The following is a 23,628-nucleotide window of genomic DNA, read 5'->3' as shown; positions in this document are numbered from 1 at the left end:
CTGGCTGCTGTGCAGGAACTGACCGACAATAAAAACAAAAACAAATAATGTATCCATCATTTGTGTCGAAGTGGCTGCAGCAGCCGAATCGTCGGCTTGTTGCTGTTTCATAAAGTTTTTCAATTATTAACCGCTGACCTCCTTAATAACTAGAATGTTGAGACGTGTTTTTTCCTCCTTAAATAGAGCTCCTTCTAAGATTGGGATTATTTTAATCTTAATCTCATGAGACATGAGGTGATTCGGAGGTTGAGGTTGTTTACTGTTTGCACGGAGGCGCCTGCTACCACACGGCTCTCGGGAAATGTGTGTGTGTGTGCGCGCGCGTGTGATGTCCCGAAAGGTGTGTCCCCTCCTCCAACTCCTCCCCTACTGGTCAACCTCACCCCACCTCCCGGCTACCGTCCACCCATCACACCCTCAACATCCTCCTTCAGGCGCAGCGTCTTGCGCGCTCCTCCGCCACGCGGTGGCGCAGCGCCGTGAACCGCCGTTAAAAGAAAGATGCTCATGAACCTGCAGAGCGCTCTGTGGGCGTGATCCCCTCAGGAGGGGGAAAGTCTGGCTTGGCTTTTAATACTTCCAAGTCCCCACCCAATCACCCCTCACCTTCTTCCATTTGCCCGCTTTTCCTTTAATTCGGTTGCATGCAGACTGTCTGCGCCTGAGAGCCACTGATGAGCCTTCCGCTCATTTCGCCTCTACCCTCCCATGTGTAGGAATGTTTGCACTGGGGAGAGAGAGAGTGAGTGAGTGAGAGAGTGCAAAAGGGGAGAGGAGGAAGTCTCAGAGAAAGAGAGAGAGAGGGAGGGAGCGGGCGAGCGAGCGAGCGAGTGAGGAGCCAGGCAGTGGAGCATGAGAGGAGCCGCTCTACCTGCTGCTCTCACTGCTCAAATATTAACCACTGGGTTCTGCGGGAGCCGATGCCGCTGCTCTGGGACGAGCCCAAACTGTGGCGGCAGCCCGTCTCTGTGGGTCGTGGACAGGCAGTCTGCTGCTGCCGCTGGAGGCACGGCCACATCTAAGAGTCTGATGGAGGAGGAGGTCACGGAGCCCGATCCACAGGCGAGCGAGCCCGCCGGCATGCCTCCGCCCGTGGGGACGCACGCCGAGGTGAACGGGGACTTGCCGGGGAACCCGTACCTGAGGGACGTGGTGGTGGTGGACGTGACGGAGAGCCCGGCCAGGGAGCCCGTTGTGCTGCAGGATGCCGCCGAGTACAGCCAGCAGAGCCAGCGGTGTGGGTAAGAGTGTTGCTGCAGAGAGGTGCCACTTGTTTGGGACGCTGTCTTCCCTCCCCTCGGCTCAGAGGGCGTTTGACTCCTGCTTTTCAGCGACTGTTTGAAATGATTTCACTGTGAATTGTTTCTGTTGTGTTAGATGCAGGCTGCCGTTGTTGAGTTGTGCCCCCAGCTTCCCCCCAACCACCTCCACCACCACCACCACCACCTCATTACTCACATTACAAGGGGCAGATTTTGAGAATTGTTGACGCGCACGTTTGCCTTGTTGTCCTTGTTGCGTAACTTGGTGTCTTTGCACACAGCTCGGGAACAGACACTGTTGAGGAGTGAAAGGCAGTTGGCAGTTTAGTGCGTCTTAATCATGACTGGCTGGCTGGCTGGCTGAATGGATGGATGGATGGATGGACGGAGCCACTCTGTTTTTACACCAGTTTCCACTCGCGGTGCCTTGGGAGGCTCGCTGTTTTAACACAAGATGAGTGGACAGATGGCACCAAGCTGCCTTGCTGCATGGAAAGGCCACAACCATTAACAGTAGAATTTTTTTGGTAGCAAGAACAGTGATGTAAAAATCACTGAACGGGCATAGAATCATTAGCAATTATTTTTTATTGACATTAAACTGGGTAAGTGTATTCCAACAGCAATAAAGTAAAACCCAAAGCACTAAAACTTCACGTCCATTTTGGGACAGACCTGACTCGGTCTGAATGAGATTTTTCTGCTTTTCAGCTTGTAAATGATCAGTGAGACAGAGAAACGAAGCAGAGAATGAGTTAATGGGCCATTGTGGTTTATTGTGGGTTTGCACTATGGACGATGCACTACTTTCTTTTGCTATCACAATGCAGCAGTGGATCTATTCAGTGAAGAAGAACGGCAGCATGTTCAGCTCTGGTCCGGCCTTTTACTTTGTGTTTGTATTTTCCCACTGCTGCTAATGCAGATAAGCAACATTTCAGACCAACATCTGCCACGATGCTCTTACCACAGCTGGTTCTGCAGCTGGTACGCAGCGTCCTCCTTACACTTTCCTTCCATATCAGTCTGTACTTACGGGCTGTTGTGTTGTGTTGTCCACGTTTGATGTGATAAATTTGCCATTTTGCGACCACTTATCATGCAGAAAGCTCTCCGTGCAGCGGCACACTTTGCATTGGGTCTCACTATGGAGAAATCACTAAGCAGAAGCAGTGTGAAAGAACTGTTTTGTTGGGACCTAGAAGGAAAAAAAAAAATCACGAAGAAGGAACAGCAGGGGAGTCCTTGCATGTGCGGCCCCCCAACGGCGCCAAAAGGAAAATGTTGTTTGTCGGTGGGCTGCAGTTTCTCATATTTTTTGCAGAGTTATCATCAGGTTAGAATGCTGAAGCAAAAAAGAAAGGCGTGAACACCATTTACTTTCTCCGAGTTCTCACTTCCTGTAGCACCACTAAGTGGCACTAAATATTATAAAGACTGGCTCATTAAAAGGTAATTCAGTCGCTGTTCCAAGTGCCGCAACGCTGTGGTGCACGACGGCCTGTGAGAGAGGTGACAAGATGATGAGAAATTTCCTCCCCCTGAAATGAAGCCAGGGAGGGATTCATGGGATGCATTGGCTTTAAGTCTGTACAGTAGGAAGAAATGGAAACACACTGTCCATTCCCATCTATTCGGTGGCATAATGACACTGTTATTGTATACACCCAGGTATTAGTCAGTACCAGTTCCTTATCACGTCCTCCAGCCACAGCTGCTGCTGCTCTGATCTCGCCGAGCTCTCATCCAGAGACACAACAGTGGATTTGAAAGGGGCTCATTTAATCTGTCGCAGGTTGGCGGAAAACACAGACTACACTTGGATTTTTGCACCTCCTGACTCATTGCGCTGCTGCCATGACTGCAGTCGGATCCTTTGGGACAACTCTGGACATCAAAACAAAAGAATCGGTTAGCAGCAGACCTTAGGCTGCGGTCAGACTGCAGGCGACTCTGATTCAAATTAGAGATCTGGTATCAGGGATCTGGCTCTGTTCAGATTGGGCCACATTCAGATTTGTAACAGTTCAGGCTACAAAAGAGCTATCCGGTTTCAATCTGGATGGGCTAAAAATCAGATTTTGACTGACAGTCTGAACGCGGTTTAAATGTGTTGGCCCCGCCCAGGAAGTGCAAATGCCCGGCCAGTGACTCCCCTCCTCCGGTGGCGGAGAGGACGGATGTGTTGTTGTTGGACACAATTACAAATTGAGTTCATCCCCTGGGCGCAGGTCCTTTGAGGACACACAACGTTTTAATCGAAGCAGTAATTACAGCTCCATGTTCTTTGTCTCTTCTTTTTCCTTCCTCTCAGGGTCAGCGTGTTTTGATTACCCATGTCATCTTTGTCTCATCCTTGAGGCGTCGGTACAGTCAGAACGTCATTTCCCTGTAAGGCATCCAGATGAGTGCGACAGAGGTGTGGAGCCGGTGTTATTTATGTCTCGGCAGTAATTGGGTTCAGCTCGACAGTGACCCAACCTTAACAACAATGGGAAAAGCTTCAGAAAGGCTGTAATGATGCAGTAATTGTTTGTCTTCCGTCAGGGAGCCTTAAGAATAGCTCTATTGATGGATGCTGTGTGGAGGAAATATCATAAATCTGCTCTGGATATTGTCATCTGGATTGGATTTCTCAAAAGGGGGAGTTCATTTTAAATCATTGTTCCTTTTGGTAATTCACTTCCACACTGTTCTATTGGTTTTTCGTGTTAAAGGCTCATTGTATAACGTTTGAGGCTCCATTAGCAAACTGAAAAGGAAAATGTGTGTCTTTTAGTCAGAGAGTGAAAAGTGTGGTATAGTAATTTTCTTAGTGGCTAAAAATAGTAGGTAGTGGGTCCAAGTGTAAAGAGGTGGTCATATGATCTGCAACATGTATCTGCAACAGTTCGCAACGTAGATCTGTTCACGGTTTCATGTTTTTTTTTTTCAACTTAACTTGCTATAGAAAGATGTGAGATATTAACAATTGAGGAAGACAAAATTTTGCTGATGAAAGGAAAACATTTGCATGGTGATGCTGAAGTCATCTGCTGCTCTCTGCAGGACAGGAGGACTTTCAGTCTTCCAGTCCAAATGTAGTTTATTTTTTGAGGTCTCCAACATGGTTTCAGATGTTATTTGCATTATGTTTTCTTCTAAATACCATTAAATCTAACTCTCAGCCTTTGAGTTGAGTTTATGTTAATTTCCGTTACCTGTACTTCACTGCTACATTCTGCGCAGTCATACAGCTCTGCTGCTTAAGGCTTAGCATCTTTCCATTCGAAATGTTTACTGTAATAGTAATTTACTGTAATTCAGATATAATTTACTACCAAAAAAAAAGCTTACTTCCAGCAGTATATGCAACCATACTTCCGTGCCTTTTTTTTTTTTTTAGGCAAAATCAGTGTGAAGAGGAGTTTCTATGTTTAAACAGCCCAACGCCAGCTTGCCACATTTCCTCAGGTCCCCCAGCAACCATTGCAGCCATCAGCAACCATGTGTCCCGTCAATTTAATGCGTCCTTGAGCACACCGGCACCTCGCCGCGTCCCCAACTTCTTCACTCAGACTGAAACTTACTTTGAGCAACAGCAGCGTTTTGCTAATGGCTCTGGGCTGAATCCAACCCCAACAGACTCCGGCTGGCTCATTTTGCTGTCAGCCCCAAACCCATTTGCGGAGAGCTTCTTTAAAAACCAACACTTTGGAGTCACAATTGTCGGATACTGGGTGTGAAAGATCAATAAGCTAATTCCTTTTTAATGGTTTCAGTGTTTATTGTTGTAGTGTAAGTTGCGGCAAAGCGTCTGAATAATAACCGGCGTAGAGGCGAAGGATGGCAGCCTGCTCTGTAATATACTGTGGTACTTGCACGGGCGGTTTTATCTGTAAGCCAACAAGCCTCTTTTCATTGCTCGATTTGTTATCAGCCGGAGAATCTGACCGCTGGAATCCCTGCGTCTTTCTCCTCCAAACTCTCGCAGCAGGAGGGAATATTGATTTGATAGCAGAGAAAGGGAGGGCGGCCTTGATAGCGGCTGTGACGGTTAATTTCTGAATTAAGCGAAGACTCTGTGTTGCTCTGCTCCTGAAGGGCTAATTAACACGTTCAGCTGAGGCCTTAATCAATTTAATCAAATAGTGATGATGGTTTGAGAGGCGAGCCGCTCGGTTCAGTGCTGACGTGGTGGTTGGAGGTCAGCTCTGCTCTTTATTAACATGAAGATTGTTGGGATTTTTCTTTTATCATGGACATATTATATTTTTTAGATGTTATTTTCGTACCTTAACCACTTTGTTAACATTAGTCTAGTGTCATTGGGATGTATATGTTTATACAGATGCCATCTGCCACTCATGTCGGTTATATTTTGATTCACTTATGTGATTTTTAATGCACGCATATGTTTGCTTTTGCAAAGCTATGCATGGATTGTGTGGAGGTCTTTTCATACGATTCATATGATTTGTGGAAAATTAATGTTTTGCTTTTATTTCCTCGTTACGTTCTTGATATTGCATTAGAACTTAAAATGTAAGTGCAGAAAGAGTAATACAAAGCTGCGAGGGCCAGAAAAAATATCCCATCATTAAAGTAAAGGGAGGAAAAAACATTATTCTATTTCACCCGGGGAGGAAGAAAATATTGTTGGCTAGAAAAACCAAGACTGAATAAAACTGCATTTTGGAGGTTCTAACCAAGTTATTCTACACTGATATATATATATATATATATATACATGAAGAAGTATAAACGTATTTTGAACCAACCGTTTTGTTCTCAGCCAGCCTCTAAGAATGCATGTTGCAGGTGGCGGGAGAATTTAGAGGCACCACAACGTCATTTTGTTTCCTGCCCAATTGGATGGATCGCTCAAATTTGAAGAAGATTCGAGCTGAACGTGCAAACAAATGGAAGAGGGCAGAAAATCTTTTAAACCCTCGGCGGCGACACAAGCTCCGATCGGTGCGGAGCGCCACTAAACGTCAGTCAAAAACATTGCGGCCATGTTTGAGAAACACTTTACATCCGTTGCTGGCGCCATGTGAGCTTTTACCTTGATAAGCAGATTACTTAGGAATGCCGAGATGACGTGACGCGACTGAGAAAGAAGGCTTGAACGGCTCCCACAGCCGAAGGGAAAGAAAGTTTAAGCTGAACAAAAGCAGTGAATTTCATCCACCTTCCTTTTATCAAACTAAATAAATGTTTGATAACTAGTTATTGAATTTTTTTCCATATTCACGGCCGGATCTTCAGGACTTTTTACCGTAAGGAAATACTGTAAATCAATGAAGCTCATCTTCTCGACAGCACCAGTGCTGCTCCCCCAATGGAGGCGAGGGCTGATTACAATATTCATGATCACAAGCAGACAGATGACTGAATCATTGATGAATTAGGTAATGAAAAATCTTTATTAGTTGCGAAGGGAGCCGGTCGCGGCGAAAGCCCTGGGCGTCGTTACGGACCCTTTCAACGTGCTGCGCTTATTATTACGGGGTGACAAATAAGAAACGATGCTGGACTCCGTTTTCAATTTGCGAGGCGACACACGGCTGATGGCTGGAACAGAGAAACATGGGCGTCGTTAGGCTGAGGATGCAGAGGAGAGAGGAGGAAGGGCCGGTGGGAGGGGCCAGCGATGCTCCAAGTCCACATTTCCAGCGTTGTTGGACAAATATTTACACGCTGATACGGTTTTCACAGTTTTCTGAGGTTTGGGGATTTTTAGGTGTTTGTGAAGCTCATTTGAAGTCATAAACAATTTGGGTCCCTTTGCTGCACAGTAATTAAAGATGTGATTAAAATCAAGCCAATAAAACCATTAGTGCTTTTATGACTGAGATCTACTGGAAATCGAAAAGCCCATTATCTGTCCCATTTTCAGTTCTGCTCAAATTGATGATTTTCTGGACACTTTAACATGCAAAAACCATATGGGCGCAATGTAATTTTAAGGAGCAGAATGAAAACCTGACTTGGGCTCTTATCAATAACGTAGGATCAGTATCAGTGCCCTCTGTGATGTCCAAAAGGGTCGACTTCCATTTTTCAAAATAACGAGCAAGCAAAAGAAGTAAAGGTTAGACTTCCCCAATTTGTTGTGGAGTTCACTGACAGTCAACAGATTATTGTCAGAGAACATTGGAGTGCCTTTTGAATAATACGGCACCTTGAACTAAATGGAACACTGCCTTCCTCGCCACTCTTCGAGCCCCGCGCCGTCTCTCTTTCTCCCCGCCTCCCTTTACAAAACATTTTGCCTCTTTTCATTTTTTTTTGGCCGCCGTCTCCGCCGTGATGTTTAATCTGCGAACCTCTCACCCTGTGCAATGAGTGAAACAAGCAGAGTGGCAGTTCAATCTGTGCTGTAGAATAAAACAATTTGCTCCCCACCCCATTCTCTTTTATTTACTTACCGCTGGGGACTCTGGCAAATTCACCTGCTACTAAATCACCCACATTTGTCAAGTGGCAGTTTCTAAATTTCATCCTGCCATAATCCCCCTTGTTGTCTGTGAGCGCAGTCCAATTCTGTGCCGCCAGAAAAACCAAAACAAACTGCGCAGATAAGCTGTGAGGACGAGACTCCTCTCAAAGTATTTTAGTTCACGGTGATTGGTTCAGTCAACACCTCAGTGCGTTGCACAATGAGACACATATTTAAACGTGGAGAGGTCGTGGCCATTGTCTGGAATTCTTGACGTTGAAGGAACATGACGGAAAAGTTCAGCCTGTATGATAACACGGTGTTCACTGGTTGGCGTGTTGCACTCTGCCAGGAGCTGCAGGCAAACTCCACTTCCAAGAAGAGGAAACGAGCATCTAAACTTCTCCACTCCGCCTGCCCTTATGCTGAAAGTACCTGTGACTTTTCAATTATGGAATAATTAACTGCCTCCATTGCAATTTAACACACACACACACACACAAGTACAAACATGAGTCTCCCTTTGCTGCGTCATTCCATTCCTGCTTGGTTTATGAGCTTCTGCTGTTCTGCTGCTTCTCCTGATTCTGCTGCTGCTGCTGCTGCTTCTGGACTCTCTGGAGGTTTCATTCATGTAGCCCCTCCAACATCAGAGACCAGCCCCCTGCTGGTCAATTCCCACATCCAGCTGAGAGGCCGTTTTGGATGGGGGTTGCATTAACTGTTGTGATATCTGCCTGCTGATGATTAGTGTTTTCTTTATTAGATGCGTCACCTGTTTTCAGTTTGAAAACAGGTGAAAATCCTTGGTAATGAAAAGGAGAAATGTTCTAGGACTAAGATGTTCCATCAGCCCGGTCCGTCCTCGGCTGAAGTCTGAGTGTCCCTCTCGTTTCCTCTCAGGGAGAAGATGCCGTTCCACCATGTGACGGCAGGCCTCCTCTACAAGGGGAACTACCTGAGCGGCTCGCTGTCCGACAGCGACAGCGACGTCATGGCCAGCATCTCCGTGGAGGAGCTCGGCGGTCAGTTCAACTGCTTTCTTCCATTTCTACACTAATTGTCACTGATGCATTTTATGGTCTTATAAAAAATTGCACCTCAACATTGCTTTAATTAGAAACAAAAGTTCAGCTGTGATGCTCACTACTGGAGGCCTTATATAGAGCGTCACAGGAGATGATGACTGGCCATTGTCTTTTACTATGCAATTAAAAATAATGAATAAAGAAATTAATATAATTTCCAAAATAAATAAATAAACATTCAATAATATAATATTCAGTACTCGCTCTTGTGAGATATATTCTTCTTCTTCCTTGCTTCGCGCTACTAATTATTATTATTATAACTACTATGGATGCAAATTATCGATTAATTCATTAATCCTTAGTTGATTGAACTTGTCGATTAATGATTAAATTAAATTAAATTCAAAATCACCGACTCTTTATTTGCAAAAACCCATTCGCTTGTGCAGTTTCTTACTGCTTAATATATGGATGTAGAAAATAACATTTTCCTTGAAAAACAAAAATCAAACCCAGCTCACATGCCAGTGCAGTCAGTCTTGTTTTCATACATCGAGTGAGGCAAAAAGTTTCGGAGTCCCACTGATGCTATACTCCATATTGGATGAACTTTAGACTAAGCAAGTATAATGGGAGCAACGGCGGCCAAATGACTTGACGTGTATTGAATATCAGAGCGCAGAGTCTTTTCAGAGAACACTCGGCTCCGCTGCAAGTCAGCCCGCCGACGGTAAAAGGTTTGTTGCTGCTGTAGATCTCGTCAATAATGCTGTAGAGGACAATACAGTGGTGCGAAACCATTAGCACCTGTTCACCTGAGCCAACAAAGCCCAGCCATGAATCAGCCGCCTTCTCAGACTCTGTCGAAGCCCCTTTTGTTCCGAGATCTCTTGAAGAATAATAACCCCGGCCCGCAAGAACACGGACCTGATCTATTACTCCAGGCCGGAGTGGGCAGCGGCGGCCTTGCAAGACGGCAAACAAACTGGCCACGGCCCCCGACCTCCCGAAATATTATTCAGCTGAAGCAACATTAAACCGCGGCCCGGAAAATTGGCCGCGCCGTAATGGCCTGAAGCCGCATTTTAATATGCCTTCAGATATTTGCTGCACGTTCTCATTCCCCATTCCGGCTGATTAGTTTTGTCCAGCCAATGGCTTTTTAACAGAGCGTCTTAATGAGGTCAGCTAAACAACGTGAAATAGTATAATTGCTGCATTAGCGCTGATTTAGTGTCGAGTGACCAGTGGAACCAACCAGAGGCTGGTCGTCGCCGCTGCCACCACGGACGTCCGGCGGCCCTTTTAATCTAATCGTCTAAGGAAGTGAGTGGGAGAAATTACTCATTCATAATATTCATTCACGTTATGAAATTTCCACAGAGGCACTCAAGCATCGGACAATCTCGCTGGCTTCTCAGTTTGATGAATTAGTCAAAGCTGAATGCGCAGATGTCACACGTCCACGCTTCACCGGGACGAGTGCAGATTTATTTTAGCGACGGCGTTCTGCGGGCTCTCCGGATCCAAAACGACTCGCACTTGTACAGAAGAGTGGCTCTGCTGTTGCAGCAGCAACTGATGGAGAGCTTTTGTAACATGACCTCAGCCTCGCTAGCGGTTAACCCTGCTTGTGCCTCGGCACGAATGCAAAGAATCTCACAGTGCAGGTCGTCTCATTTTGAATCAATACCTGGAAGTCACATATACATATACAATGAAAGGTGTGAACACAAAATCCAGACAGAATCAGGATTTTCATCACGTTCAGTTCCGACTCCAGCAGCAGCAGCAGCAGCTGTGAAGACAGTCGGAGGGCACAGACGTCGTTAAAAAAAACGCCTTGCATGTTTTCTGCTGTTTGCAAGCGAAAGCAGCGGCAACGACTCAACAATGCCTCACTCTTCCTTTTATCTGACACAAGCTGCACAATTTGCACCTTCAAACCCTTTTGCTTCACAAGGTGTCAAGAACAATGTGTGTGTGTGTACGTGCGCGCGCGTGTGTGCATGTGTGTGTCCATCCTGTTCTGCAGAGCCAGCTCCCCAGCTGCTGCGGTTTGAGAATCACTTATTCAGTTTGCGCCGTCGTTCTTGAGAAACTTTGGAATTGGACTTTAAACTGCAAAGCGGTGGCCTTGTTTCGTCTCCTGTGACGATAGCATCAAAAAATCATCAAATCTAAAATCCGCCAAACGCCAGACACTTCCGTTTCCTCTCCTCCAAGACAGTCAAGGAGAGCTGTGAATCTTTCCCGTCCCGTTTCTTTAGTCCTTGTGGTGCAGTAGCCAGTCTGAGTGGAGACAGAAGCACTAAAACATGGAAATCTTGTAACAGGCATTCAACAGGACATTGGCACATGTTGAAAGGTTCTAATTACAAACTACCAATATCTTTCTTCTTCTTTTTCAAACATCGGAAGGTTGAAAATTAAATTAAGTCCCTCTCCCTGACATAGTGGCGCAGGGACACTTCATCGCAGGTGGGGCTGAATCTCTCACCAACAGCAGATTAAATTTCTGGCTGAATGTCACAGACGGGCTTTGCAGCCATCGACTGAAATAGGTGGTCGTATTAAAGGTTTAGTTAAAGGGGCCGGCTGAGGAAATCCTCCTGCTCCCCTGGTGGTCGAAGCAAGCTAAGCTAAACCAGGCGGCTTTAAGCCTGCAGCGAACCTGGCCAGCCCACCCGGCTTCCCTTCGCAGAGGCTGCACAAGGAGAGCAAGAAGGAGTGGCGGCCAGCTCAAATCTAACCAAATACCTGCAAAATGTTTTTGCTTCGCTGCGACGCTGAGAGTCAAACTGTTGGCTCTAGAATCAGAACCAGATGTGAGAACTCCGAGAGCGCCGACTGGAACCAGACGTGACGTTTCAGCAGGATCCTTGGGAGCTGTCCAGGGTGCTGATTGTGTTTACTCTCATATCGGTCTCGCTAGCTGGGGTTACGTGGAACCAAAATATCCCAATTAGAATCCGTTGGTACGTCCAAACCGGAAAACGAAAAAAATGCTCCATATAAACACCTCATTTGGAATGAACGTGTCAATTCCAAATGTAATTGCATTCGGTTTCACTGGGGGAGGGTTTTCCTTTTCATGTGAACGGATGGTGAAATGGAACCTTGCGTGGTTGCTTTCTTTGTGCGCGTGCGCCGCCTTGACGTAAACGTGTGGCGACATTTCTTCACACTAGCAAACATGGCGGCTCCCAAGGAGAAAGGCTGCTGCTCTGCAGTATGTGAGAGTTGTGGTTGATTTTTTTTCCATTAAAATACTGAAAGACTTAAGATAAGGGACCGTTTAGAACACGTGTGGGCAAACTGAACCGAAGAAATTATATTAGTAGTCAGTAAGTCATAAATAGCTGTATTTCATCCATTTCATCCTTTCAGTGTTTTAAGAGTCATTTCAACAAAGAGCTATTTACTTGATTGATTATTTAAATAAAAAAAACCTTAAACAACATTATTATATATTATATATTATAATTATAAAATGTTCCACTAGAATATCTTCTTTTCAGCTGCTGTCACAAATTCTGGCCCATTTGGCAGGTCAGAACAAAAACTAGAATAAAAAAAAGTGCATGTTTCCAAGCTGCGGCACTGCAGTCACTCATGAACCGCACATTGTAATGCACCAAATCGGGGGAACAAAGACTATTTGTGTGGGGGGGGAATAATAATTTTGTAGCAATTATGTCACTTGTGTGATTATGCCGTTATGAATACAAACTGTATCACAGAGTGCCAAAGTCAACAGAGGGGATAGCCAGCCATTTTTTCCCCCTTTTTTATACTTGAGAAGCAGCAGCTCAGTGTTTTCCTCTGTGCCTGTCCAACAGGGGAACTGAGGCGTGAAACCTAATTCGATGAGTCTCTATCTGAAGCGCTGCAGACTTGGAAAAGTGCTTAACAAAAGCCTCAGTCATCAATAAATGTATTCATAAGATGCTAATCATATTGCAGGAAATATAATCTTTAATCCTTTTGATGTCTATTTTTTTTTAAAGCTTTTTCCACATTTCTGCCCCCCCTCCTCCTGAACAAAGCGTTGCACGGTCACACTCTTTGATGATGTTTAAAGCAGCAGATGTCTGTTGCAGCACCAACAGGCTGTTTAGCGGCGATGGGACGCGTCGACCTCCGACTATCTCCTGAGTGCAATCCAAACGCCGCTCTTCCTTGTTTATGAGGCCGTTCATAATTTACGCTCCATTTGGCGTTAGCGCCTGAAGATGATTTGCCAGCGGACTGGTTGAGGATGCCAGCAGTATAATGGGATGATTGATGGGCTAATTTCATAATGACGGCCTTTTGGTTCAGTTTGGGAATTTCATGCGTGAGGCAATCACAACAGGCTGATTGTGTCTCACCGTGAGCATCTCCATTAACCTTGGAAATGTAAACTGATTTTTTTTATGAGCTCACATGAGGTTGTGTGTCACGTGATTCGATTGTTTTCTGGCTCGACTAAAATCGAAAAACTTCATTACAGTTAAAATTGCACGGGATGAACAATAAACAATGCAAATGTGAAGCAGCTCGGCGATGGCGAGTGAGTCGGCAGCGGGAGCAGTGCAGTCAGAATGGACCTGATGAATGGACGCTAAAATAGAACGTCCACTACCACCCTTCTAGGAGTGAGTTGGAAATGCAGTGTTGAAGTGTTGCTTCTGTTCTGAACAAAGCTGTACTGGAAACCTGGCAATAGTCTAAAACAATGAAATGTCCTCCATGTTTCTCTGTCACAACTAAAACGGCGTCCGAGTTAAAAAGGCTCTTTCACTCTGCCGTCTGAAATTATTCAGTGCTCGCCAGCGTGCTCATGCGTGTCATGCAGTCACACTGTTCTTCAGCGGGAGTGACATTCTGTCTCTATTTAAAAACACCAGATGCCTGTCAGTCTCTTCATCCCTCTATCTCTCTCTCTCGCTCGCTCGCTCTCTGTCTTTCTGCACCTTCTCCTTGATGCAGGCGCCACACTTATAAAATATGCATTTATTAAAGGCTGAAGACTGCCTCCGCCGATAACTGCATCGCACCTTACCGAAGCCAGGGACACAAATGCTGACTCAGTTGCGTACATGTCAGGAATTCTTGTGCGTTGCCGTGCGAATGAGTCACTTGGAGCAAAACGGAGCTTCGGCAGAACATATGCGGTGTGGTTAAAGAAACAAATCGGGCACAACCAGGATTTGAGCTGAGAGCACTGCAAACGGAGGCAGCGCAGTCGGCAGCACGGCAGCGCTGCTAGCTTGTTGAGGTCCAGAGAGAAAATGGTCGACAGGAGGGTTGAAGGGAGGCCGAGGTCACGGCCGGGTGGCCGTTCAGTGCAAACAAACCCAGAGGGCGCAGAGAAAAATGAGAAAAGCAGGCAGGGTCCAGGAGAAATGGCAATAAAGTCCCAGATATTAAGACTGGAATGATGGTGGATGAGGCCAAAGGATGGACAGGCAAATAAGAAGAGGAAAAAGGCTCGTGCAGGAGGGAAGAGGACAAGAAAGACTCACAACAAACACCAAAAGGACGAGAAATATCGACAAAGCCTGAATGGCATAATTTGTTAATGGCGCATCGTTGCCACACCACTCAACAGGCTTAATAAAGATATTACACCGCGCTTGAGGAGCGAGCAAACAGGAGACAGAGGGGATAAAGGGAGACGGCGAGCAGCACTGAGGGACGTGGACGGCCGCGGTCGGCAGCTGGAGAAAATGAATCGATGGCCGAGATCGATGGCGTTAACTCGAGGCAGGGACGCGAGACTAATTGCCTGACGCGCAGCCCAAAGCTGGGTCAGTCAGGATGAGTGAGAGGCAGGGAGAGGAGAGGGGGCGTTGCTGATGAGGTGAAGTCCCAGCCCACTTCATTAACCCCAGCAGGAGCTCAAAAGTCGTGCGAAGGGGGTCCTGCCGCCCAAAAAAATAAACCCAAAATAACCCCCGCAGGCTCCGTCGGGCACAACCTTTGTTAAATGACTGTTTTGTCGATGCTGAGTGGGTTTCCCTGTTTGTGTCGACAGAGATCCGGGAGGCGTTCAAGGTGCTGGATCGCGACGGGAACGGCTTCATCTCCAAGCAGGAGCTGGGGATGGCCATGCGCTCGCTGGGGTACATGCCCAGCGAGGTGGAGCTGGCCATCATCATGCAGAGACTAGACATGGACGGTGAGTCACGTGGACAAGCACACGCACGCACACACACACACACACACACACACACACACACACACACGGAGGGGTGTAGAAATGTACCGGCTGACTCATACCTGTAAAACATGTGATATTGTGCGTGAACATGAGAAGACCGGTGTCCTATTTAAATGTGAATAGATAAGTGACGCAGTGACGTCCGACAAGAGCGAGCTAAATAAATGTACAACGAGAAATGACGATAATATAACAGAACGTCTCTCTCAACGAAGGTCGACTCCACTAAATCCAAATGAATCCGTAGCGGTGCCTCCGCCTCAGCAGTGGAATCCACAGGGAAAAGCATCTCAAAACTTTGGCACGCAACGCACTGAGAGAGCTTTAACCCCCCACTGTCAAAACAAAAAGATCTGAGTCATCTGAGGTCTCTCTTTGGAACGCCATCCACTCCGATTTAGCCTTCGGTCCTCGGAGAGAAACTTTCGCAGTCGATCCCTCTTGCTGCTGCTGAGCCAAGTTTCAAGGCGGAGCCATCCCTATCGACCGCGGCCGGCTGACACTTTCTAAAGGACGGCTCTTAAAGTTGAAGGGTGGAAATGGGAGAACGCAATATGCAAATGTCTGATGACGAGGAAATGATTGAAATTCCTCCTGCCGCTATCTTGTCCCTTTTGATGAGGGGCTCCTTCATTTTCGCAGCGAGAGGAAGAAACTCGCTGAATGTTCAAGGCTGAATATTTGAGTTGGTGAAGTTGGACAGCCTTTATTCCTCTCCTGACTCATCCGTTCCGGCCTCTCAGCTGCCGCCCGGAGGCTCCGGTCCTGTTGCATCTTCCGCTGCCGCTCGAGGAAGCAGGAAACGACTCGTTTCAGAGGCGGTGAAGGTCACAGCGGCTCTGGTGGCAGGAGCTTCGACTCGTGTTGAGGCTGTTTGTTTATTTACTCATCTGGCTCCCATTGTGGTGGTCTGTCTGTTCATTCAGGTTGGCTTAAGCCCGTCTTTGAAGCCTTCTCTTTATGTGGCATGCAAAATTCCCAAACAAAGTGTATGTACAGTTTCCAGGTTGTTTTTCTTTAACAAATGTCACTGTGCACGAAATACACAATGCAGATTAAACTGCCAGTTTCATCCCTCTGCACATGCAGCAAACACTAAATAGTCATAAAATGATCAAATATATGAATTATGAACAGTAACTTCCAGTTAAAGGTATCGACATATATAGCCACCAATTTCTTTTCAAGATGTGTGTTAAAGAAAGTAAACTTGTAGATGTGTTTTTTTTTTCTTGATTGTTAGCAAAAAAACTGCAGTATTGCATGAAGGCCACAACACCTGTTACAAGTCAGTAGCTGCATTTCCATTACCCCTAGAATTGCGCAAGCCTAAATATCGCAATAAATAAAACTGGTGATGGAAACACGTAAACTTCGAAAAACCTCTCAAATATGTCTAAAAGTTTTTTTCGCTCTCATGAGGTGGTTTTTCAGACCTATTGATTTGGAGGTATATCGCAAAAGTGTAATGGAAACACGTTTCGTATTTACACGTCAGCGGGCGTGACGTACGGGGTGACATGACCAGTTTACTCCAAGTGAAAATGGCGCGTTACGTTTTTTTATTTTGCAAAAAACTGCAATGGAAACGCAACTAATGAAATCAATGGTTTTAAAACTTTAATTTCTAGGGAGACGAAGCAGCATTGCTTTAAAGCAGCAGTTTCATTCGCACTTTGAACTTATGTTAGACTTCTTCCAGGTTTAGACAAACTCAAACGAGACTCGCGCCTTCAGGCCCACACTGGCCCTCGGCTGCTGTATGATCTACGAGTTGCATTAATAAAAAAATCCTTATAACATATGTGTCTATTTTTAACGCAGTCTGTATGCCCTTTACATCGCAGAGAGAGGGTGACCGCACATGAATTACAGCTGTCAATTAATGTCAAACCGTAGCCGTAGACTATTCTGGACTATTGTGCAGAAGGGCACGAGACACTTAATGCTCTGAGTGCATCAGCCAAGAGTGAGTGAATGAGTAATTACTATTTAATACCCTATTTAGCAGGGATTGTGCGTAATTATCTGCCTCCGTGAATGCGATGACACATTGACAGAGTCGGGGGGGGGGTCGAGGAGACGCGTCCCGGCCGGAGACGGTGCAGGACGTGAATGAGGATCGGAGGTTGGTGATCGACGGCCGCGGCGACCGGGTCCTCGGTCACGGCCATCGATCGGGAGCTCGGCGGCAGGACAGGCTGATTGGTTATCTGCTCCGCTGTCGGCAGTTGAATCCAAACCGCGGTGGGGGTGTTGCCAAGCCGTGCATGCCCTCTGCAAAATACCAACTACGGCGACTCTAAGTCACCCGTTTCTTTCGCTGTCGGCACCCGCTGCTCCTCCCTCGGCCTCGCTTCTTCCCCTGCCCTCGTCGACTCGTCTCTGGCACCGCCGCGGGTTAGCGATACGCAAACAGCTTTACGTTGACGCGCTCATCGACGGGGCTTCGAGTCGTATCCAAGCGAAGGGAGAAGCTTTCTCTTTTTTTTTTTTTTTTCTCGCATCCCTCTTCAATTATTCATTGTTGCCTTTCAAGTCGTGGATGTGACACGGCGCAGGAAGAGGCTGATAAAAAGCAGGTTGCTCCGGCTGCGACAGACACAGAGCAGTGGCTCAGACAAACGGAATGTTGAATTTCCCCCCACCGCCGTGTGCCTGGTGTTGGAGGGCTGTTTGTGTCTTCTGGTTTTGAATATTTATGCACCGGCGGGCGCGCGGAGCGACAAAGGACAAACAAATAGCGAGTGCGGGGTGTTGAGTTTGGAGAGTGTGAACAGTCAACAGGAAGTCTTTCCGCGTCGTTTCAGGCAAATAATGATGTGAGCTCAGCACAGGGGCATCAAACTGCACTTAATTGTTGCAGATCTTGGAATCGTGAATGTGACACACACACACACACACACACACACACACACACACACACAAGTAATAGTGTCACGTTTATTCATTTATCCATCCATCCACCCATTTATAATACTCGTTTTCAATACCTGGGCCCTATCCCAGCTGTAATTGGGCGAAGGCAGGGTGACACCCTGGACAAGTCGGCGGTTCATCGCAGCGCCACATAGACACAAACAGCCATTTCAATTTAGAGTTTGGGAGGAAGCCGGAGAACCCGGAAAGAAGCCACGCAGACACAGGGAGAACGCGTGTTGTTGAAATTCACCTCCATCTTGGAAAGAGCTCCAGACTTGGAAGGTGATTCAGTGCTTCAGTGTTCAACTAACTCTTGCCAAAGCAAACACTGTCCTGTCATGATAAAAACTGCTGCGATCGCTGCGGCCAAGCCGCAGTTGCCAAGTTTGCAGCCACTTCCTGTTTTTGCCCCCCCTCCTCCTGGGCTCTGACTCTCGCCTCTTTTTACCCTTCAAACCTGCCGATTGGTTCCTCAACATGCACTGGAATTGATTCGGCCTGGAGATTAATAAGATGGGTCTTTGAGAATTTAAAACCGGTTGCCTTTAAGTTAATCTAGTAAGGCTCCTGCGCTTCATCCCACCGTGTCCTGCTGCCGCCCATACATCCTCACATCTCAATTCTGTTTCATCCGGACCGTGTGCCTTGATTTGCTTCAAAAGACTGAAACAAACGGGATCAGATTCCACCAGCCCTTCCACCAGACTTCTCACTTCATCACTGCTTTCAAATGAATCCTCTTTTCATGAATTTAAAAAGAAAAGTTAAATAAATCAAAGCGCACTGGCAGCGACACCAGAGTCTTTAGGGGAGATAAAGAAATTAAAGTTTTCTCCCAGAACAAAGATAATTTGTAAAATTGAAAATCTTGCTGTTTGCAGGACTTTAATGATGTCTGTCGGCTGCAGCTCGAGCAGCAGATGCGGTCTGCGTCAGAGCTGCTGGAATCAGTGCTGCGTGGCAGGAACATGATTGTTGTTTGTAATGCGCAGAGCTGTGAACATCGATCTGCCGCATATCCTCCCGCCGACGGCAGTTTTAATTGGCTCGTGGTCGCGGAAAATGGAGCGATGATCATGAGCCACTTGAAGACGCCTGATTATGGAAAGGAAAACACAATCAAACCGCATCTTCTCCCGCCAGTAATACGGACTAATTCTACTGGCTCGTACCACGCAAATGAACCTGGTTGTTTTTACAGTCGCTCCAATTCAGTCAAACTGCTGCTCTGCTCATAACTTCAGGCAAAACTTTTGTTGTCCTCGGCGCCTGCCTTCATCCTCACACAGCTGCATCTGGCGGGCTGCAGGTGGCGCTCTACTCACTCCCAAATCAACCTTATGGTCTCGTACAGCTGCGTCTGCGATTTGTCACTGTTTTTTTTTATCCTCCTTTTCTTCTTGCCGAACTTCTGATCCTAAACTGCTGGAGAGACAATACTGAGGTCGTGCTGGAGCAAAATTGTCATTCATTAAGAATTTACATTTAGATTGTGTAGATAGCGCAAAACTCCAGTGACTTTTTATCAGATGGATAAATCGAGGACAGAAATTAGTTTATTTCGGCTTGAGGATCTGAGAAATATGTTTATTTACCCAATGCAGTGCTTGAAGCTGTTGGTGTGAATGCCCTTGAATTTACGATTGAGAAACAGAAAAAAAGTCTTGACACATAAAGGAAACAAAAACAGACCTTTCAGTGCGAAAACTGGCGTCTTTGCAAATCTGAGCTTCAGCCTTAGAGCTAAGGTAAGGTTGCAAATATAATTCACATGTTGAGTGGATGACAATGACCAATATTGTGCTCATCTTAAATTAATCTGAATTAATATTTCATCCATATTTTAAACGTGGGACAAAACAAATGAGCAAATTCCAGCGTAACGAGTCTTGATTTGATGGCGTGTTACTGTTTCCTTGGAAAAGTAGGCAAAAAGCTTCATAAACAATAATAATGCCTACCGGCATGAAAGGCTGCTCACCTGTGAGAAAAGGTGACGCTGTTGCAGCAGCTGAACTCGTTTTTATGTGTGTTTGCCAGGTGACGGACAAGTTGATTTCAACGAGTTTATGACCATCCTGGGACCCAAACTGCTGTCGTCTGAAACGAGGGAAGGATTCCTGGGCAGCACGATAGATACCATCTTCTGGCAGGTAAAACTCTTTTTCCTTTTCCGGTCGTGATTGATCATCTAGGACTGCTCCGCTGGAGTCTGGAAAGAAAAATAAAGATCTGAAAAATAGGTATAATAAGGTGACTTTTAGCAACAATATTATTTTATTGCTGCGGCTGTGCAGGAGGTTCAGTGGGTTTGATTCCATTGGGGATTTTCTGTGTGGAGAACTACCTCGGTTCTCTGACAGGTGCCTCTAAATTGTCCGCTGGTGAGTGTGAGTGTGTTTGGTCGTTTGTCTCTCTGTGTTGACCCTGTGATGAAGGGGTGGACAGAAGGTGCCTGCTCGAGAATAAAAAACTGGTATTTTAAAATGATTTTCTACTGTAATTCTCCTCCCTGGTGATACAGTTGGTGCTGTTTTAGGGCTGACGCTTCATTTAGAATTCACGTCCACGGAATCAGAACATTTGCATTCAGAGGCGGAAACGCTCCCAGTTAGGGAGCCAAGCGTTCTCCGCCTTAAACATCCAACATTGCGTCTAAAGAAAAAACAAATTCCCGCTTCATTAAACTCCCCATTATTCAGACTTGGGAGCGGTGCTGGCTGCGGCTGCGCCAGCGGTGGCGCCACGCAGACGGCTGCGATGAAAGCACCCGACGTCCTCCGAGTGATATTGGGACTGATGACTGGTAATGTGACCCTGTCAGGCTTTGTGTCTTTGAGACGGCAGAGTGACAATGGATTCAGCGGCGCGAGGAAACATCAGTGCAGGGAGGGAGGGAGCAGGCAACGGAGGAGGAGGAGGAGGAGGAGGTAGCGACGGGACGGCGGGCCGACAAGTGGAGCAGGTGGAGTAACACTTGGCCGACCCGTCCCGTTTTTATTTTTTTTGATGCAATCATCAGCTGGACGCGGCTGCGGTTCACGGCGTGAGGACACGAGTCTTGGAGGTGCGACAGCAGGCCGGGAAGATGTGCTGCCAGCTCCGCTTGGCAGCCGCCGCTAACCTTGGCCGCCGCTGGGAGAAAGAGAGCGAGAGCGGAGGTTGAGGTTCCGAGAACCCAGAATTCTCGTGCGGTAAATTTATATTTAGCACCGAGGACCCTCCGCCTCACCCCTCCCCTTCCCGTCGTTGGAGCACATGTGGATTTTTCATGCGTTTTACTGTGTCGGGCTCTGTCGTCTTCTCCTTTCAACAGTAAACACAACATTTATATATATATTTTTTACCTGGACAAATAACAGGGGAAGCATTCATTCCTCTCAGCCCGGCGGAGCTGCTGCAGCCTCGTGCGTGACAATAAGAGGAATGGAAATCATGGCGGCGACGCGCAGCGAAAATAACATTATCAAGCCGAGAGGCCCGGCCGACACTGAATAAAGCATCCATCAGAACAGCTCGTGCCACCTCCGCCGCACTGAGTCCCACTCATCAGTATTCACAAACTACACACCAGGCCACAAATCAACACATCTGACACCTCGCCTTTGTCCCGCCCAGCGGAAGGATGTAGGGGGAAATTAGTTGAGCTGATGGCAAACTACGCAGTTTCTGGTTTTCTGACCAAAATGAATGAGATGCAGTCATGATGCTGCATGAGGTTGGGTTTTGAAGATATAGTGTCCTGCCCCCTTTTTAAGCAAATAATGTGTCTGCTTCTGAAGTGCTGATGAAGAACAACTAAGCTAACTTTGATTCAGACAGTTGTGATAGTGCAGTTGTTACAGGTGTAATGTTATAGGAAGAAATTGACTACCTTTCTCATGTGATTAAATGATTCTGGAGAATCTGTGATGGTAATGTCATTATGGACCAATAACCGATCCACTTCCTCCTTAATCGTGACCTTCAATGTCCCCAAAAGAAAACAAAGATTAAAATTAAACAATGCGGCGCAGGATATGTTGCAAATAATGTAATTATTATGTTGTAATATTTTGAACGGGATAGAAAGAAAGCTCATCCAATCATTTTCTAAGATTGACTTCAAACCTTGTGGACCAACCTTCTCTGCAAAACTACGACAATGAAACACCGAAGGCATCGAGCTGTGAGAGTTTGATGCAGCTCCTCACTCAGTCTCACTGTCGGCGGCAGAGCTGCAGCCGGCGCCTCGACGTCTCACATTTTCCTCTGCCCGGCGTTTTGCTGGATTCTTACGATGAAGTATTCATCCTCCACCGGCTGCGGCTGTCAGACTCGCTCCCCGTCACGCAGACAAGTCAGACGTGCGTCGACCCCGGCGACCGCCGATGTGCTTCGCTCCTGCTCGGGACTCGCGCGCGTTGACGGCAGTTCACTTCCTGTACGCGGAGACATTTCCACTCTCTGCTAATGTCAGGCAAAGTGTCACCTCCTCACCAGCTGGAGTGATGGCGTCATGATTCAGTTGGCAACACGCACACGTACACACACACAGACACACACACACAGACACACTCCTGAGCACCCTAAGTGTGGCTTCTAATTATCCCCTCTGGGTGATTCTGAGTATGTAATTAGACAATTGCAAACATTTTATTTTTTTCTTGTCTTTAATTAATCAGAAGCTGTCATCAGTCAAGGAGCAGTGCAGAAGAACCTCGTCAGGATGTTTCTATTCCGTGTTTGTGAGGTAACATCTGTTGTTTTTTGTCAGACCGACACAGCGGTGGCGTCACGACTCTTTACATGGAGGATTAAACATCAGTCAGCGATTTAAAAAAAAAAACAAAAAAAAAAACATATGGATTATGAATTTGAGAAGATGCAGTCCGCTTTTTAATTAGTGGACGGTGCCACTTAAATGCTGCTAATTAATCCCAGAGCAGGAACGTGACTCATCTTTGTGGTGGTGATTTTATGCCGAGGAGCCCGTACGCTGCAGCAGGCCGGGGCAGATTGTGCCGTACAAGCAGCAGTCATAAATTATAACTTGTGAAAACTCCTAAGCTGAGTCATAAATCACGATTTGTCAGTCCAGGTTTGTGGCGTCTCTGCTCGCGATGTGCCCCGTGGTTAAAAAGGCCATGACAGGGGATCAAACGACATGGTTAATTCCAAATGTGGAACTTCGTTACATACTTTCAGTGCTTGAAATATAGTCTTGTATATTATGTGGTTGTTTTTCTCTGTCCAATCACATATAGAAAATTAAACAGCAAATTAGCGTACAGACCTGTAATTCTTTATTCTCTTTCAGATTTATTCGCAAAGTACTTTCACGTATTAAGTATTCATGATTCTGAGGCTGTGAGTCTGCGGTTTCTATTTATTGTTGACGTTTTATTTTCTTTTTTTGTAGTTATTTATTACTGTAAGGTCGTGGAAAGTTTAGAATGTTGATTTCTCCCCACAGTACCGTGGCCTGGAGATTCTGGCTGACAGAGCTTTGATTTTATGACCCTTTTCCAATTCCACCAGACCTTTTTAAGTCGGGTCTGCTCACAGTGAACGACTTCCATTTTTCGCATGTGACGCTATTGCCTCCCGGCACTTTGATGTGCAAAATCAGCAAACTTTTCCCTTGATAATAAAATACCCCTCTTCTAATTGCCCATAAAGTAAAGAGCAAGGAGCGTGTTGAGTTTGAGTCCTGATCATATTTCAGGTAAACTGACAGCCGGGACAAATGAGTAACGAGGTGGTGGGTTGCACACCTGTCAGAGAGAACAGCAGGGC

General features: G+C 46.4%; 1 protein-coding gene across 2 annotated transcripts in view; it reads left to right on the top strand.

Moving 5' to 3' along the window:
• Positions 1 to 613: 613 nt before the first annotated feature.
• The window catches only part of LOC142895493 (calcium-binding protein 8-like), a 39,068-nt gene continuing 16,053 nt past the window's right edge, over positions 614 to 23,628 (top strand). Inside the window, exons 1-4 of one of the 2 annotated variants that reach the window (XR_012928221.1) lie at positions 614 to 1,244; positions 8,593 to 8,714; positions 14,743 to 14,886; positions 19,891 to 20,003. Coding sequence is in view for 1 of the 2 variants with exons in the window: in XM_076036597.1 (XP_075892712.1) it covers positions 856 to 1,244; positions 8,593 to 8,714; positions 14,743 to 14,886; positions 19,891 to 20,003 (768 nt within the window). In the remaining variant the exon portion in view is untranslated. The remainder of the gene's footprint in view (positions 1,245 to 8,592; positions 8,715 to 14,742; positions 14,887 to 19,890; positions 20,004 to 23,628) is intronic. The other variant, XM_076036597.1, reaches the window with a different exon arrangement.

This window comes from Nelusetta ayraudi, unplaced genomic scaffold (assembly GCF_046127955.1).
Source record: "Nelusetta ayraudi isolate G7.1 ecotype Tasmania unplaced genomic scaffold, CSIRO-AGI_Nayr_v1 ptg000048l, whole genome shotgun sequence".
Classification (NCBI taxonomy): Eukaryota; Metazoa; Chordata; class Actinopteri; order Tetraodontiformes; family Monacanthidae; genus Nelusetta; species Nelusetta ayraudi.
The sequence above is the reverse complement of the archived record's forward strand: the minus strand, read 5'-3'. Positions and strand labels throughout refer to the sequence as shown.